This window comes from Mobula birostris, chromosome 16 (assembly GCF_030028105.1).
Source record: "Mobula birostris isolate sMobBir1 chromosome 16, sMobBir1.hap1, whole genome shotgun sequence".
NCBI lineage: Eukaryota > Metazoa > Chordata > Chondrichthyes > Myliobatiformes > Myliobatidae > Mobula > Mobula birostris.
This window is the reverse complement of record NC_092385.1, coordinates 15,143,360-15,162,627: the sequence shown is the minus strand read 5'-3', so window position 1 is coordinate 15,162,627 and position 19,268 is coordinate 15,143,360. Positions and strand designations below refer to the sequence as shown.

Here is a 19,268-nt window from a genome sequence, read left to right as displayed (position 1 = left end):
TTTTGGTACATTGGCCTTTATTGATCAAAGTATTGAGTATAAGAGCTGGAATGTTATGATGAGGTTGTATAAGGCATTGGTGAGGCCGAATCTCGAGTATTGTAGAAACATAGAAAATAGGTGCAGGAGTAGGCCATTCGGCCCTTCGAGCCTGCACCGCCATTCAGTATGATCATGGCTGATCATCCAACTCAGAACCCTGTATCAGCCTTCCCCCCATACCCCCTGATCCCTTTAGCCACAAGGGCCATATCTAACTCCCTCTTAAATATAGCCAATGAACTGGCCTCAACTGTTTCCTATGGCAGAGAATTCCACAGATTCATCACTCTCTGTGTGAAGAAGTTCTTCCTAATCTCGGTCCTAAAAGGCTTCCCCTTTATCCTCAAACTGTGACCCCTCGTTCTGGACTTCCCCAACATTGGGAACAATCTTCCTGCATCTAGCCTGTCCAATCCCTTTAGGATTTTATACGTTTCAATCAGATCCCCCCTCAATCTTCTGAATTCCAACGAGTATAAGCCTAGTTCATCCAGTCTTTCATCATATGAAAGTCCTGCCATCCCAGGAATCAATCTGGTGAATCTTCTTTGTACTCTCTCTATGGCAAGGATGTCTTTCCTCAGATTAGGGGACCAAAACTGCACACAATACTCCAGGTGTGGTCTCACCAAGGCCTTGTACAACTGCAGTAGTACCTCCCTGCTCCTGTACTCGAATCCTCTTGCTATAAATGCCAGCATACCATTTGCCTTTTTCACCACCTGCTATACCTGCATGCCCACTTTCAATGACTGGTGTATAATGACACCCAGGTCTCGTTGCACCTCCCCTTTTCCTAATCGGCCACCATTCAGATAATAATTTGTTTTCCTGTTTTTGCCACCAAAGTGGATAACTTCACATTTATCCACATTAAATTGCATCTGCCACGAATTTGCCCACTCACCCAACCTATCCAAGTCACTCTGCATCCTCTTAGCATCCTCCTCACAGCTAACACTGCCGCCCAGCTTCGTGTCATCCGCAAACTTGGAGATGCTGCATTTAATTTCCTCATCCAAGTCATTAATATATATTGTAAACAACTGGGGTCCCAGCACCGAGCCTTGCGGTACCCCACTAGTCACTGCCTTCCATTCTGAAAAGGTCCTGTTTATTCCCACTCTTTGCTTCCTGTCTGCCAACCAATTCTCTATCCACATCAATACCTTACCCCCCAATACCGTGTGCTTTAAGTTTGCACACTAATCTCCTGTGTGGGACCTTGTCAAAAGCCTTTTGAAAATCCAAATATACCACATCCACTGGTTCTCCCCTATCCACTCTACTAGTTACATCCTCAAAAAATTCTATGAGATTCGTAAGACATGATTTTCCTTTCACAAAACCGTGCTGACTTTGTCCGATGATTTCACCACTTTCCAAATGTGCTGTTATCGCATCTTTGATAAATGACTCTAGCATTTTCCCCACCACCGATGTTAGGCTAACCGGTCTATAATTCCCTGGTTTCTCTCTCCCTCCTTTTTTAAAAAGTGGGGTTACATTAGCCACCCTCCAATCCTCAGGAACTAGCCACCCTCCAATCCTCAGGAACTAGTCACTAGCCTCAGAATCTAACGAGTTTTGAAAAATTATCACTAATGCATCCACTATTTCTTGGGCTACTTCCTTAAGCACTCTGGGATGCAGACCATCTGGCCCTGGGAATTTACCTGCCTTTAATCCCTTCAATTTGCCTCACACCACTTCCCTACTAACATGTATTTCCCTCAGTTCCTCCATCTCACTGGACCCTCTGTCCCCTACTATTTCTGGAAGATTATTTATGTCCTCCTTAGTGAAGACAGAACCAAAGTAATTATTCAATTGGTCTGCCATGTCCTTGCTCCCAATAATCAATTCACCTGTTCCTGTCTGTAGGGGACCTACATTTGTCTTAACCAATCTTTTTCTTTTCACATATCTATAAAAGCTTTTACAGTCAGTTTTTATGTTCCCTGCCAGTTTTCTCTTATAATCTTTTTTCCCCTTCCTAATTAAGCCCTTTGTCCTCCTCTGCTGAACTCTGAATTTCTCCCAGTCCTCAGGTGAGCCACTTTCTCTGGCTAATTTGTATGCTTCTTCTTTGGAATTGATACTATCCCTAATTTCCCTTGTCAGCCACGGGTGCACTACCTTCCTTGATTTATTCTTTTGCCAAACTGGGATGAGCAATTGTTCTAGATCATCCATGCGATCTTTAAATGCTTGCCACTGCATATCCACCGTCAACCCTTTAAGTGTCATTTGCCAGTCTATCTTAGCTAATTCACGTCTCATACCTTCAAAGTTACCTTCTTTAAGTTCAGAACCTTTGTTTCTGAATTAACTGTGTCACTCTCCATCTTAATGAAGAATTCCACCATATTATGGTCACTCTTACCCAAGGGGCCTCTCACGACAAGAATAGGTTCGGACTTTATTCCCTGGAACGTAGAAGAATGAGGGGAGATTTGGTAGAGGTATATAAAATTATGATGGGTATAGATAGAGTGAATGCAAGCAGGCTTTTTCCACTGAGGCAAGGGGAGAGAAAAACCAGAGGACATGGGTTAAGGGTGAAGGGGGAAAAGTTTAAAGGGAACATTGAGGGGGCTTCTTCACACAGAGAGTGGTGGGAGTACGGAATGAGCTGCCAGACGAGGTAGTAAACGCGGGTTCTTTTTTAACATTTAAGAATAAATTGGACAGATACATGGATGGGAGGTGTATGGAGGGATATGGTCCGCGTGCAGGTCAGTGGGACTAGGCAGAAAATGGTTCGGCACAGCCAAGAAGGGTCAAAAGGCCTGTTTCTGTGCTGTAGTTTTTCTATGGTTTCTATGGTTTCTAAGATGCCAGAATGAAAAGGTAGGGAGAGGGGAAAGAGGACTATCTAGAAGGTGATAGATGAAGACAGGTAGCTAAAAAAGATAAAGGGCAGAAGAAGGAGAGATCTGATAGGAAAGGAGAGTGGACCATGGGATAAAAGGAAGAAGGAGGGGTACCAGGGGGAGGAGATAGGTAGATGAGGAGAAGAGGTAAGAGGCCAGAGTGGGAAATAAAAGCAATGGGAAGGAAGAGGGAAAAATATGTGGAAGGAGAAGCCGATATTCATGCCATCATGTTGAAGGCTACCTAGACAGAAGATGAAGTGTTGCTCCTACACACTGAAAGTGGCCTCAAAGTAGCAAAGGAGGAGGCCATGGACTGACAAGTCGGAACAGGAATAGAGATAGGAATTTAAATGGCTGGCCACAAGGAAATTGAACTTTTGGTGGACGGAGCAGAGATTCTCCACAAAGCAGCCCCTCAGTTTATGTCGGGTCTCCACAATACAGAAGAAGCCACGTGGGGAGCACCAGGCACAATAGACAGCCCCACAGATTTGTAGGTGAAGTGTTGCCTCACCTGGAAGAACTGTTTGGGGCCTTCAATGTACGTAAGGGAGGAGGTAAATGGACAGCCTCAGCACTTCTGTCGCTTGCAGGAGGGAGATTAGTGGGGAGGGACGAATGGATGTGGGAAACATGGAAGGAGCGATCCCTGTCAAAAGCAGAGAGTCAGGTGAAGGGGTAGGTAAGGATGTATTTGGTGATAGGATACCATTGAAGATGATGGAAGTTGCAGAGACTGATGTGTTAGATGTGGAGGCCCATGGGGTGGTAGGTGAGGACAAGAGGAACTCTATCCCTGTTAAGGCGGCTAGAAGATGAGGTGAGCACAATTGTCCAGGAAATGGAGGAGATGCAGGTCAATGCATCAATGGTGGAGGAAGGGAAATCCCATTCTTTGAAAAAGGAGCACTCCTTTGAATTCTTGGAAAGGAAAGACTCATCCTGGGAACGGATATTTTGGAGATGAAGGAACAGAGAAAAGGGAATAGCATTTTAACAGGGGACAGGATGGGAAGATGTATGGTCAAGATAGCTTCAGGAATTGGTAGCTTTATAAAAGATGATGGTAGACAGTTTACCTCTAGAGATGGAGACAGAGAGATTAAGAAAGGAGAGAGAGATATCTGAAATGGACCAAGTGAATTTAAGGGCAGGGAGGAAGTTGGAAGCAAAGTTTATGAAATTGACGAGCTCAGCTTGGGTTCATGAAGCAGCACCAATGCAGTTGTCAATGTGGCACATGAAGAGTTGGGGAGCATTAACATGGAAGGCTTGGAATGTGGACTTTTCTTAAAAAAAAAATGGCAGGCATAGCTCGAGTCTATGGTTACCACTTGAGTCTGGAGAAAGTGGGAGGAGCCGAAGGAGATATTGTTGAGAGTGAGAACCAGATCTGCCAGACGGAGGAGGGTGATGTTTGAGGGGAACTGGCTGGGCCTTTTGTTGAGAAAGAAGTTAAGGCCTTTTTGATGGAGGATACAAGTGTATAGGAACTAGACATCCTTGATGAAAATGAGGTGATCAGGGTCAGGGAAGTGAAAATTGGTGAGGAGATCAAGAGCATGTGAAGTATTAATGTATAATAATGTATTATAAATTAATTCTGAAAGTTCACAATATCGGCGACTTTAAAAAATTACTGGCAATTTGAAGCTATGTGAAGCTGTTCATTTTTCTGAAGCAGCGTCAGCAAACTTGCTAAATCATGCCATTTAGATTCATATCCAAGTTATTTACATAAATAATGAACAACAGAGGCCTCAGCATTGATTTGTGGGGCAAGCCACAGGCCTCCAGACAGAGAATCGACCTTCAACCATCACTCTCCGCTTCCTATCTTCAATCCAATTTTGAATGCACCCATGTGACCTAACCTTGCAGATCAGCCTTCCACGTGGGACCTTGCCAAAGGTTGGGTAAACCATATAGACAACGTCAACTACCCTACCTTCATCTATTCTCTCTTCTAAAACACCAAAGGACTTGTCAGACATGACATCCCACACAGAAACCCATGCTGACTCTTCCTGATCTGGCCTCGACTATCCAAGTGATGGCAGATCTTGCCCTCTCAAAATTCTCTCCAGTAACTTCCCGACAACTAGAGTCAGGCTCACAAGCCTGCACTTCCCCGGCCTGCCCTTACTCGCTTTCTTGAACAATGGAACATTCGCCACCCCAAGTCTTCTGGAAATTTGTGACTGGCTAACGACAAAGCAAATATCTCTGCAAGTGGCTCCATGCTTTCTTCCCTGGCCTCCCATAAAGTCCAGTGGTGCATTTGGTTAGGCCCTGAGATTTTCCCATCTTAATGCACTTCACAGCTGCAAATACATCCTTCCCCATAACATATATATGATCCAAGACTCTTTACTTATTACCCCAATTTCTTCAGCATCTGTGATATTCACCTTAGTAACCCCAAGGAGAAATAAATATTAAAAGTCTCAGACACCTCCTGTGGCTCTACACAAAGGCAGCCTTGACTGTCTTTAAGAGAAACTATATTCCCTTTAATCACCCTTTAACTGCTACGGTAACTGAAGAAACTCTTGGGACTATCTTTAAATCTACCTGTCAAATCCATCCTACACCCTCTTTTTGTTCTCCTGATTTCCCTCTTGAGCCTGCTCTTAAACTTTCTATAATCATCGAGTGATTCATTCATACCCAGCTGCCTAAAAGCAATGTGTGCTTGACCACCGCCTTGGTATCTCGTTAGTCAAGGTTTCATATATGTGGCCTGTCTACTCTTGAGTCTTACAGGGAAATGCCGCTCCTGATCTCTTGGTATCACCCTTGTAAAAGCCCCCCAGTTGTCAACTCATTCATTACCTTTAAATAGAGTCACCCAGTTGACCCCAGCTGGATCCTTTCTACTGTCCTCAAAGTTGGCCTTGCTCCAGGTCAGACTTTAACCTGTGGACCTGTTGGATCATTTTATTAACTATTATAACTATTGGGTGGCAAAGTGGAGATACATAGAACATAGAACATAAGAACATAGAAATCTAGAGCACATTACAGGCCCTTCAGCCCACAATGTTGTGCTCACCAAGAAATCTACTCTAGAAACTGCCTAGAATTTCCCTACCGCATAGCCCTCTATTTTTCTAAGCTCCATGTACCTATCTAAGAGTCTCTTAAAAGACCCTATTGTATCTGCCTCCACCACCGTCGTTGGCAGTGCATTCCACGCACCCAGCACTCCCCTGTGTGAAAAACCTACCTCTGACATCCTCCTTGTACCTACTTCCAAGCACCTTAAATCTATGCCCCCTTGTGTTAGCCATTTCAACCCTGGGAAAAAGCCTCTGATTATCCACATGATCAATGCCCCTCATCATCTTATACACCTCTTATCAGGTCACCTCTCATCCTCTGTCCCTCCAAGGAGACAGGGACAAGTTCACTCAACATATTCTCATAAAGCACCTTCTCCAATCCAGGCAACATCCTTGTAAATCTCCTCTGCATTCCCTCTATAGCAGGACCTAGCGATAGCCACAGGAAAAGTGAGCTGCCTGATAGTACAATCCATACGCAGGTACCTGAACAATGGTAGGAGGTGATGATCGGGTACCGAATGCACATGGAGATGAAGGCAACCCCAGTATGCTGACAGACATGGTTAGAACAGACCAAAGAAACAATCCTAGCAGGGGCAGACAGCATAGGTCACAAGATGCCAACAAAAAAAAAAAGGGTGAGCCTGTGGCAGATTTCATTTCCCGGTTTAAAGATGCGTGGGAAAAGAGTGCAGGAAGATAAGTGGAACAGAATGGACCTTTAGGAGTGCAAACTTTTAAAAAATTGTTTGCGACCTGAAGTATCACACTCTTTCAGGTTGCTGATGGATATTATGAAAAGCTGAGGCTCAAGACGAAGACTGTTGTAATGTAAAAAATATTTGGCCCTTAAAGATTTTTTAGCCCTGAAGGGACAGTTGCCAAAATAAAGCTGTACCCTTCTCAGATAAGTTACCTCCTGGAAGGAGACCACTCCATACCTCACCTATCCCTGGGAATGAAGCCCCCACTAAGCCCAAAGATCTGGATCTGATGGTGAAACGGTTAAAAGAGCAAATTCAGGGCACTCTTCTGAATGGCGTAACCTATTTTGTCCGGATACTGGAGAGTTAGTGACAAATCCGCTTAAGACTCTCCCTATCAGGATCTCTTGTATCCTTAGACAGGGAAGCCCACCCACTTCTCCTCAGTATGACCCCCCCACTTCGACTGAAAGTGATGGACCATCTTTGTGGGCATTGCCAATCCCAAGACCAGGCAAGCAGGATGAATGGTAGTTTATGCAAGATTTGCAGGGTGTCAACCAGGTAGTACAGTCCATTTTCCCGGTTGTACTGGACACAATTGTCATTTTAGCCTCTATACCATTGGAATCTCGATGGTACACAGTGACTGACCTCTGCTCTGCCTTCTTCTCGGTCCCACTGCATGAGATAGTCAATACCCATTTGCCTTGACATATAAGGCACAACAATACCCCTGGACAAGGTTGCCTCAGGGCAATACTGAGAGTCCAGTGGTATATGCAGCTCCTGTATGAGACGATTTGAGTACATTCCTGTTGCCAGGCTCTAGTGTCATTTTATAATATGCTGATGATCTGTTGCTGGCGTCCAAGACACTGGCTGATTGCCAGAAAGACCGGTCAAGATGGCACCAGCGAACAATGATTCCTCGGGTGACATCCTCCAGGCAGCAAATCTTTTAAATTATTTCACTTTTTCTATATCTTCTACTTGTTATTTTTGTATTGCTTGTGTTACAGAAACTGCTGGAGCCTGTGCTATACGGTTTGGATTTCAATCAAAGGATCCAGTGCTGTGGTATGTTCAGAGAGCTGCCTGGTGGCGATCAGAGCCGAGGACTCGAAAAGGACCGAACCACACAAGCTGACTCGTGGGAAAAAAAACGAAGATGAGGTCATGAACTACTCCATCTCGAAGCAGTGGGGAAGACAGAAGAGCCGAGGTGAAGGTGCTCAGACCTGGCCAGCAATCTCTCTCAATGGAGGCCAGAGTGTTAATGATCGCTCCCAATGGAGGGCGTCATTCGGTCCAGGCGCGAGAACTGTTCCATACTCTGAGATTTACGTGATTGGACTGTACTTTATATTGGTCTCCTTCAGTTTCTCAGCATTTTCTTTCTTGTGGCCGATTGGCAGGTGGGTGATCTGTGTAAGTTCTTTGTGTGTGGGTGGGAGGGGGATAGGGGGTTCTTGATGCTACTGTTGCTGTTTTTTTGCGAGTGAGGGGGTTGATCGTTGATTCTTTTCTGCGTGGGAGGGGTTGGGGATGTGTTGCTATTGTCGCTGTTTTTTTTCCTCTGCAAGTGAAGGGGTCAAGGATTGTACTGCTGTTGTTTTTTTTCTGGGGGAAAAGGGTCGAGGATTGTATTGTTGCTGCTTTTTTCTACAGAGGAGGAGGTCGGGGATTGTTATTGTCACTGTTCTTTCTCTGTGGGGAGGGGGATAGGGATTCTGGGGTCTGTGAATTTTGCTTCTTTTACTTTTTCATGTGCATTTCATGGCTATCTGGTGAGGTCGAGTATCAGAGTTGTAATGCACATGCATACTTTGACAACAAAACAAAGCCCGAACCTTGACACTGTTAAACCACCTGACAGTCCATGGACAGCAAGTCTCATTACGTAAGTCACAGTTCTGCCAAACAACTGTCACCTATTTGGCTATATTCAGCAGATCCAATGGGCCTCTGAAATGTAGCAGGCATATGAGGCTCTGGAAAAAACAGCTCCACGCACCAGCCTTGAGCATTCTTGACTGCTCAAAATCCTTCCAGTTATATATTAATGAAAAGGAGGAATTTGTGAGCGCCATGCAGACTCAGGAACATGGAAGCTTGTAAAGGCCGGTGACATATCACTCCTCTCAATACTGCCCATGGCGCGTGGTCTGCGTGGCTGCCCACGAGCTCTGGTGGTGACAGCAACAATGGTCGAAAAGGCAATGCCTATAATATTGGGACACTCCTCCAGTGTATCGACTCCTCACACAATAATGCTACTCCTCAATTCAGCGGCAACACAATGCTTCGCAGCAGAGAGGTGAGCAGGGTATGAGGCCATGCTATTATCAAAGCCAAAGTTGATTTTAAAAGAGCACGCGCCCTTAATCTGGCCACCCTTGTTCCCATTCACAGTGACGTCCTATGGCATGATTGTACGTTGACTGTAGAAGCCACTACTTCCGTTCGTCCTGATTTGAGTTCTACCCCTTTAGATAACCCAGATCTGATTCTTTTCACTGATGGCTCATCGTTTCAACCCAATGATCTTGAGACACTGGCTGAATGTGCTGTGGTGACTCCTCACGAGGTAGTGGAAGTGCGCTCCCTCCCTCCTGGAACATCCGCCAAGCCGCCGAGATATTTGCACTCACTAGAGCTTGCATCTACACCATTTATGAATCTGCAGAGAGACTTTGTACCAGCAAGCACGAAGTGGGGGATATAAATACCTGTTAGTAATAGTAGACATGTTTTCTAAAAGGATAGAGGCCTTTCCCACATGAAAGGATAACACCAGTACAGACATTATATTACTGATGAAGGAAATTAATCCTTGACTTGGAATTGCTTGTAAGTTTAATAGTGATGGAAGAACACACTTTACAGGGAAATTAACTAAAACAAGCCTGGGGATTTCTCCTGGGAGTGGCTTGTGTCCTACCAACCACAATCAGTGGGATTGGTGGCAAGGATGAGTGGTGTACTGAAAGACACTCTGGCCAAAGTATGCCAGGAGGCAGGATTGAGATGGCCTGATCGCTCTACATACCTTGAGAAATCATGTTAACAGGCCCACCAAATTGGCCCTTTTGATGGATTGATAAGACAACCCTGGAAACAGCAAAAGCTCTAGGTGAAGCTATTGTTCAAGGAAAAGTGACGGCGGCCCTGCCCAAACCTGGTTAGGGAAATGCACATCCATTTAAGCCAGGTGATTATGTATATATTAAATCACTGGAAAAGACTCTTTCTCTCCTAGTTGGAAGGGACCCTACAAAGTGCTACTAACGGACGTAAAGATCAAGGCAAAGCCGGCTGGGTGCATGGAACCAAGTAAGCTGTATCAGCCCTCTCTTGCGGAGTCCGACAGTGTATTGGGAAAGAAGGAAAAAAGTAATAGTATATGTTTTAGCCACTCGACTCATATGTGCAACCATACCTCCTTTGATTAATCACCCTGTTTCCATGTTCCCTCATGTTAACGTTGAAACGTCTGACACGGAATATAATGAAGAGGGATGTTTAAAAATGAGACCCCTACCACCAGGTTATGTGGCCCCATTCACTGGCTCTTGATATTTATGGCTCAACTTGCGATCAAAAAGGAGGGGATTGTGGAGGAAAATAGTGTGAGTTAAAGATTTTGATAGACAAAGGGTTAATATTGGCTTTTTTGAGTATGGAAACCAGTTTGCAGCTTAGTTTGTGGGAGATATGGCCTTAGCTTTTAGCAAAGACAGTTCCTAGAAAAAATGCTTGCAATTGCTTATCTTGTAAGAATTAACCTCAAGGATATAAGACAAACTCTCTGTTAATACAAAGCTGTAAACAGGACTGAATTTTTAACTTTGCCTGTTACTAAGAGTGTAGCTTATCACAAGTGAACTGCATGTGAACCTAGCTTATCTTTTGTAATTCATAAGGTTAATCGAACAGCCTTTGCTATGCCAATCGATCTGTATATGTATATACGGAACTGTGCTCTCCGTATTATTTGGAGTTCCACTCCCCACAATATCATGACTAAAGCTATCTTTACTTCGCAGTCCATGTCCGATTTACATGCCCTATTTATGCCACATTAGAAAGTTTATTTCGCTAGCCCTGTAGCTCAAGCTTAACACCACCACCCCACCACCCCACACGATCAGGGCCATGTGAAGCAGGTGGTGGATGGGTTCCTGTGAGCAGCTGGTGCAGATCACAAGTCCTGGTTATGCGACCACTGACACCAGGCAGACAATCTCTGAAGAGTATTGATAATGGCCGGGATCACCAGTTTTGTAAAGATACTGTCCAGAAGGCAATGGCAAACCACTTCTGTAGAAAAATTTGCCAAGAAACATCATAGCCATGAGACCATCATCGCTCACATCATACAACACGGCACATAATGATTATGATGATGATGATAATAATCAATACAAAACTAATAAAATTGTGATCATTGGATCTAAAGTGTTCCCCAGCTTCTTCTTCAATTACCTGGCCCACTTTGTTCACTAAATCCAGCTTTTCTTTTTCCTGAGTAAATTCCTCGACGTTAGTGATTCCCAAAGGGAACAGTACCACCCTCAGGGGTGCGGTTATGTGTCCTAATGGGACATTAGGGTAAATAGAAGGCATCAGGAGGCGTCCAAGTTTCTTGGGGGGAGCAGTATGCAGCACCTTAACTTGAGACATGAGAGCTGACCAACCATAAGTAAAGCAGGCACTTCCAGAAAAAAAGGACAACGAGCTGGAATACAGGAAGAACTATAGATTTGCAGGCAGTGAGTACTCGTCGTCACAACAAGTCTGAAACTCAGCAATCTCATCCGACCTTACCAACCAAACAGACATTATTGGGGATGCATATATTAGCAACCAAGGTGCCCAACAGTTCCCCTTGACGAGTTCATGCAATTTAACAGTTGGTAAGTACACCCTCTCAACGTTCTCTACAGATCTATGGAAAACAGGTCGCACAATGATACAACTTAGGCCAGAACCAAATGGTGAAATAGAGGCCATCAGTGAACCTGCCAACACCAGGGATTTCAAAGCGACTTCAGCATCATGTGTGCGGTCAAGAACCATCTTTGGAGATTATGAGACCTTAAGAGATTGGTCAATCATGCTAACTGGATGAGTATAAAGGTAGCCTGCCGAACACCAGCTCTATCCCAACTAACGCTCAGATTCCAATTTGAATCCTTGTCAACGTAATTTTCACTGTTGTGGCCGTCTTCATCTTCGCCTTGCCCTTCTTTTGCGTGCCGCTATCATTGTTCCATCCGTGTCAACTCATTTTTTCGTCAATATCCGATAGGCTTTTCATTTTATTTTAACCCTCTTAATGATGGATAAGTACATACAGCGCAGTCTCTGAGTGTGAAGGTGGTGAAGCCTTGAATTCTAACCCTGCTAGGAAACAGAAACTGCAGAAAGCACACCAGTACAATGTTACATACCTGGAATATAGTCTTATTCCATTTCCATCAGATCAGCGATGCTCCATTTCTCTTATTTTGTAATACTGTACTGTCTAATGAAACCAAGAAACCATCAAGACTGCAGGAACGTTTCCGTAAAAGACACCCTGAAAAGGCTACTTATGATATTATTCAGTTCGAGAAGATGAAAGAAGCATTTGAAAAGCATTGCAAACACGAGTCATTTGCCAAGAAAGCTAAAAATGATCTTGATAGTGGTCCCATTGCTTCTTATGACATTTCCAAAATGATAGCAAAGTGTGGAAAATCTCACACAGTTGCTGAAAGATTAATAATGCCTGGTGTATCAGAAACGGTCACCACTGTTCTCCATATGGATATGAGTATGTTAAAATCAATTCCTCTGAGTAATAACTCTGTAGCACATCATACTGATGAAATAAGTGAAGAGTCTGCACAGAGCTACCAAAAAACAAAACTTGGGATACAAATGGATGAGTCAACTATGCAAGAAAACAAGGCTTTGCTAATGGCATAAGTATGGTTGATCAAAAATGGAAACGTTTATGTAAGAGATTCTCTTTTGCAAAAAGTTAAGCAAATATCAACAGAGAATCAATCAAGGATGAGCTAAGAATGTATGTTGAGGATAAAAGTATTCCACTTAGGAGCGTGATTTATTTTCCATTAGGTGAAGTGCCATATATAACAGGTCACCCAAGTCTCCTTGCAATCCATTGTGCAGTTGATCATCAACATCTCACAGCCAAAAACCTCAGCCAGTGACTTATTTCAAGCATGACTCATGTAATATCTGATACCCACAAAATTAAAGCTCATCCATTAAATAACAGAATATTTTGCCAGTTATGCCAAGATAACAAAGAAGAGTTTGAATGCTTGCTCCTTCACACTGAAGTGTGTTGGCTGTCTTAAAATGTTGCTTTGATCTTTTTGACACTGATTGATTTTTTGCTCAAAGTCACCAAAACAGTTTGGGAAATAAGATTGATATTCTACATGGAAATGGAGCATACCTAGCCAATCTGTTTAACAAAATGAACATTCTGAATATGAAACTGCAGGGTGAGAATTTGTATTGAATCCAGGGAAAAAGTGCAACGTCCACTTTTATGGAAAAATTGGAAAAATATAAGCAAAACTTTGGAGGGAAAATGTACACATTGTTTCCCTGCATGTAAAGTATGGCACTTTCATTCACAGACGATGATTTGCAAGAGTACTGCTTACACCTGCAGTTACTGAAGAAGGATGTTCAAGGATTTGAATGATCTGGGAATTCTGGGCTGGGTATTAAACCAATTTCTTTGTAAAGTGGAAGAACAGGAACAGAGCTTGCAAGAAGAAATCATTGAAATTCAGAATGATGAAGAAGCAAAAATGCTTTTCATAAATGGTGGTTTTTGTGATGTGTGGCTGCACTGTCATATGAAGTTTCCTGGTCTTTGGAGAAGAGCTAAACTGCTCTTCATTGCCTTTCCATCTTCCTACCTTATTGAAAGAGGCTTCAGTGAACCACATACTCACAAACATAAGCCACTTGGACATTGTTACATGTGGGGACAAGACTTTTGCTGTCACAACTTGAATCAAATATTTCAATTCTTGCTAAAAACCATCAAACTCATGGATCACATTGATATTGAAGCTGCTGTAAGGCGTACAGGTACTGTATAAGCTAGGTTTAAAGACAAGTAACAATTTAAAGCAGAATCATTTTTCTCATGTTAGCAATTGGCAGACATGTTTTTACACTATGGAGATGCCAGAAAGTGTATTGTGCCTAAGAGGGGCATTGGCAAGTATGAAGGTGCTTTAGAGAGGGCTTTGGCAAGTATGAAAGTGCTTTAGGGGGGTGTTGGGCAAAAAAAGTTGGGAAACACTGGTGTAGAGTATTTTCATAGTTTGAAACAGTGTCTTTGCAGTTGATACTCTAAAAATGGCCTCCATGGTCTCTTTACCAACCATCCTTGCACATTTATATATTTTATAAATTTTACATACTAAAATTATATATCTTCCATTCTGAGAATAAGATTCTAATTTAAGATTGTTTGTCTTTGCAGATACCTATTGTAAATCTGTTTGTTCAACATGATCTTAATCCCATTTATGTTCCTTGGCGCTGAGAAAAACTGTGTTGAATGTTTTATACAGATCTGTTTCAACTTTGTAACCATTCACTGGACCATATGTCGATGGGCACAACAGTTCAGCATTCCTGTACGATCTGAAGTGGAGGAATCTTTTGTTAACTGACACCACTTTGACAGATTTAAAATGCTGCACATTCAGGAAAATCCTGTCACCGTTTAATCTTGATGACATCCTAAAACTTATGGTAACATCAGACTGAACAGCCGTGTAATTGGATAACAGTCCTGTCAAGGGCACACAAAAGATGCTTAGAAGCCTATGGCAGAAACTCGGAGCACTCCGAGAAGCAAAAGTCAAATTGTAGGAGTCAGCAGATTCACTGGGAGTCAACCCATCATCAGTCACAAGGATAAGGTCGTGGTCTAGCTTGTGGAAAGGGGGGGAAAAACATAAACTGGCTAAAAAGAAAACATGGGAGTTAAAGCAAAGAAATTAAAGAATGATTGATGTTTTAAGAACGGGGTATGTTAGAAATGGATGTTTGAGTTGACAATAGTAGAACTGAAAAAAAAAAATTAACAAAAGGAGAATTGTCTCTACTAGCTAAGCCACACTTGACGGCTAGGGGCTGGGCCTGGTTGTCAGAAGCTATTTCATGCAAATTCCCTGACATATGTGCTTCTCAAGATCCCACTGATTATTGGGGTGGTGTCTATAACATAGCCCTGCAAAGGTGACCATCCCCTTATTTCTACATTCTCCTTCAATGATCCCTGAAGAGAATCTTCTCTAAGCACTACAGTTATGTCTTTCCTTATCAAAAAGGCAACACCCCTCCACTCCTATCAGTCCTTCTGTCATGCCCAGAACATCGATATCCCAGAAAATTGAGCCTCTCCTTCTGTCGGCCACCTTTTTCTCAAGGCCACAATACCCCAGTCGCTAGAAGCAATCCACACTCTCGGTTCATCTGCTGTACCTGTTAAGCTGCATACGTTGAAATAAATGAAATTTAAAGCAGTGGCCTTATATTATAAATGGCTCAGCATGGACTAGATGGGCCAAAGGGCCTGTTTTGGTGTTGTACCTTTCTATGACTCTGTACCCTTTTACTGTAAACATGGTTATTCTGATAGCTATGCTTACATTCTTTGGCCGTTACACCTCTGTCTTCTCACTGACTTTGCTTTCTCGGGTCTCACTCCTGTGTCAAAACTACTGTAAGACCTCCCTGCAGCAAAAGCAAATTTCCTTGCTAGGATATTTGTCCCCCTCCAATGAGCGTGCCATTTTATGGATAAAATAGCAACTTAATTAGCGTTAATGTAAGGAAGATGAGGCCAGCCCAAAAATAATGTCTGCTTGGTTTGCACATTTTGCTATTATTCTCACAAAAGTATTCAAACAAACTTATTTATTCCAAAGCATAACCTGTTTTTTTCCACTGTTTAAAAAAAGCACAGCACATCCCATATGGAACACAGACTGGGTTGTGCTTATAAACACACAGGGGGAATTATCTTAAACTAAGGTTTATGCACTCCTCTATACAGGTATGATGACTGAGTGTCTTTACACTCATTTCTAAATGTGCCACCAAAGATGTTTCAACTAATTATTATAAACTTCCTTTACTGCCTATTAAGAAGACACAGGAGTCTCAGGACCTGCACCACCAAGTTCAAGAACAGTTACTACTCTTAAACCATCAGGCTCTTGAACAAAATGGGGATAACTACTCTCAGTGCCCATCCATTGGGATGTTCCCACAACCAAGGATCTCACTTAAAGGAATTTTTTCCTTGTTATCTCATGTTCTCATTATTTATTGCTATTTGTTTATATTTGCATTTGCACAGTTGTGTTCTGCACTCTGGTTGATATTTCATTGACCCTGCTATAGTCACTATTCCATAGATTTGCAGAGTATGCCCGCAGGAAAAAGAATCTCAGGGTTGTAAGTGGTGACATATATGTACTTTGATAATAAAATTTACTTCGATGTTGACTACGAATGCTGTAAAAGTTTCTGATTTAAAACACCATCCCATCTCAATTATTTGTTGTGAATTCAGAAGCAAATAATAAATTTGCTCATATACACAAGAGATGCTGGAGATCCTGAGCAAGTATAACATTGCTATAATTTGGTACTGGCTTTATCACTACTCTGATTATTATTACCAGAATCAGGCTTAATATCAACAGCAATTGTTGTGAAATTTGTTGTTGTATAGCAGCAGTACATTAGTGCAAAAAAGTATTGAGGTACTGTTTATGGGTTCAATGTCCATTCAGAAATCTGATAGCAGAGGGGAAGAAGCTGTTCCTGAATCAATGAGAGTGTGCCTTCAGGCTCCTGTAACTCCTTCAGGACTCAAAGAAGGGCCTTGAAGGGTTTTAGCCTGAAACACCAACTGTTTACACTTTTCCATAGATGCTGCCTGACCTACCAAGTTCCTTCAGCATTTTGTGTGTGTTGCTTTGGATTTTCAGCATCTGCAAATGTTCTCGGGTTCCTATACCTCCTCCCTGATGTCTATACATCTTGTAAAAATATTTATACATAATACTTTGTGTTACATGTACAGCTTTCCATTTAAATTTAGTGGCCAACAACCAATGACAGCAATAAGTTAGACAATTATATTTCAACTTTAGCCAAGAATTCTCCGATTGAATGTGTTTTCTTGGTGCTTAATATGCCTCCAGAGGGAACTAGGCACAAAATGGGATGTTCCTCAATTGGCAAATGGGGAACACCCGTTTACTCTATTAAACTTGTAACCATTGATTTTTTTTATTACAGCAATGAATAAATGCTCAGTTGTGGTAATTCTTCATTTTCACCTAAAGAGGGGAGTATGGCAGTGAATGATAGCATTGTGGGGCCTACCAAATACAGTAACAAAACTAAATATAAGAGATGCCAGTCTATGAGAAAACTGTACATAACCCATCACCTTTCAGATTAAAAACTAGTAATGATGAGGTAAGTATAAAAGAAAATAGTTTTAAAGACAAAATCAGTTATTTCTGCATAAGTTGTACAATTTTATAAGGTAGGAGGACAGTAGCTTAGCATATTCCTATTGTCAGTTTACTTGGAAGCAATGCATATCATCTATTAGTTTTAATCCAAACTAAAATAAATAACTAATTTTGCAGTAGAATTAGATTCAGTGATGTCAAACTTTATTAAATACCATTGCTAAGAAGCCAACGCATATTCCTATCAGAGAACTGGATTCTCCAATCTACCTTTTAAAACAGCATTCAACGATGCCTGTAGTTCAGTCTCAAGTTTTTAATAGGACTAAATAAGAAGGTTTAAGCTTACCTTTCCAGTGGACTTTGGTCCTTTCCAAATGCAGAAATAACAAATTATCCAAGCAGCAAGAAGACATAGAGCCAGTTCCCATCGTACGTGTCCAATATATTCAATTCCTTTTGATAATCCAAGCACTCTACGTCTAAGAATTATCAAGAACATTTGATCAAAAAAAACATATTTAAATATATTTTTCATAAACTGCTGTAAAAAGTACCAGATAACAATTTGGCAACTGTCATTTTTAGCCAGAAATTATAACTGAAAACAGTATATATAACATCTCTATAAATACACTTAATTGGTGTGACTTTTTGATGAAGTTAATACACCCTAAACGGCGGTTGTTGTCAGATCTGGGCCTGGATGAAAGGTGCAAAAAACAAGCAGCTCGTAGGATGGGGGAAGAGGCAGAACAAGCCTCTTGTTGGATTTGCAGTAGGCGAGAGGAGGGGAGCTGGAAGCCACGAGCAGATGGGCAGTGATTTGGCCACCACTGCCAGCCCACCAACTGGAGAGTGTCGTGGTTAAGGGTCGAAACACTCGGTGAAGGTTGGGAACCACCTGATGACATCTGCTCCTGGCTGAAGGCTACGGTTACCTTATAAGGTAACTGCAGATTGCACCCTAACTGGTGTATGTAGTAAGTAACAAGTTTATTTATAATAATAATGTATCTATTATTCTACAATAATTCTATATTAAATATTTTATATAATATAGATTTCTATAATATGATACTGAATTTGATGATTCTAAACTCTAGCTGCAATCTTGATTCTCCTAAATGCAATATAGGTTTTATAGCTTTTAAATGTAGGACTTTAGCATATTAATATAAAATTTAGGTTGCATTAAGGAAGGGTCTGCATGTAGTCCAAGTCAGTAATATCCTTGGATATCGTTATGAAATTTTCTCTCACTTTCCTTGCTCCGAGGAGAATCCCCGTTTCTCTACTCAGTCATTTCAGTGGAAATCCCTCATCCATAGAACCATTTTGGTATTCTTTACACTCTAGGACTTTCATATATTTTCTAAAGTTTGATGGTCAGAACTGGTTGAAACTCTCCAATGTTTCAACCATGTTCAACTATTTATTAATCCAAAGATGCCGGAGTGTTGGGGACTAATGACTGTAAGTTTATCAAAGTTAAGTTTATCTGAGATACATGCACACCTGAAAAACTTGACAAAGAGCAAAATTCTTATGTTTGAAGAAACATGAGAAATTTTCCAAGGAAAGTACAATTCATTATTTTGTTCCTCTGGTCAAAGATTTATCATTGCTATTTGAAGATTATTGCATAATTTTTGCTCATGTGTGTATTGTGTCACCTCCAACACCAATTAGAGCCTCATATGTGGCACCTAGTCAAAGGCCTTCTGAAAATCCAAACATACAGCATCCACTACATCCCCTTTATCTATCCTACTTGTAATCTCCTCAAAGAATTCCAATAGGTTCATCAGGCAAGATTCTCCCTTAAGGAAACCATGTTGACTTTGTCCCACCTTGTCCCATGTCACCAAGTACTCTCCTTAATAATTGACTCCAACATCTTCCCAACCACTGAGGTCAGGCTAACTAGTCCATAATTTCCTTTCTTAAAGAGTGGGGCGACATTTGCAATTTTCCAGTCCTACAGAACTATGCCAGAGTCCAATGATTCTTGAAAGATCACACTAA

The 19,268-nt window shown here is 41.9% G+C and overlaps 1 protein-coding gene across 1 annotated transcript in view; it reads right to left on the bottom strand.

The window, feature by feature from the left end:
* Nucleotides 1-19,268, bottom strand: part of slc6a11b (solute carrier family 6 member 11b) — a 213,863-nt gene that overhangs the window by 169,190 nt on the left and 25,405 nt on the right. The window contains exon 6 of the mRNA XM_072280326.1: nucleotides 17,590-17,722. Coding sequence (XP_072136427.1) covers nucleotides 17,590-17,722 — 133 coding nt within the window. The remainder of the gene's footprint in view (nucleotides 1-17,589; nucleotides 17,723-19,268) is intronic.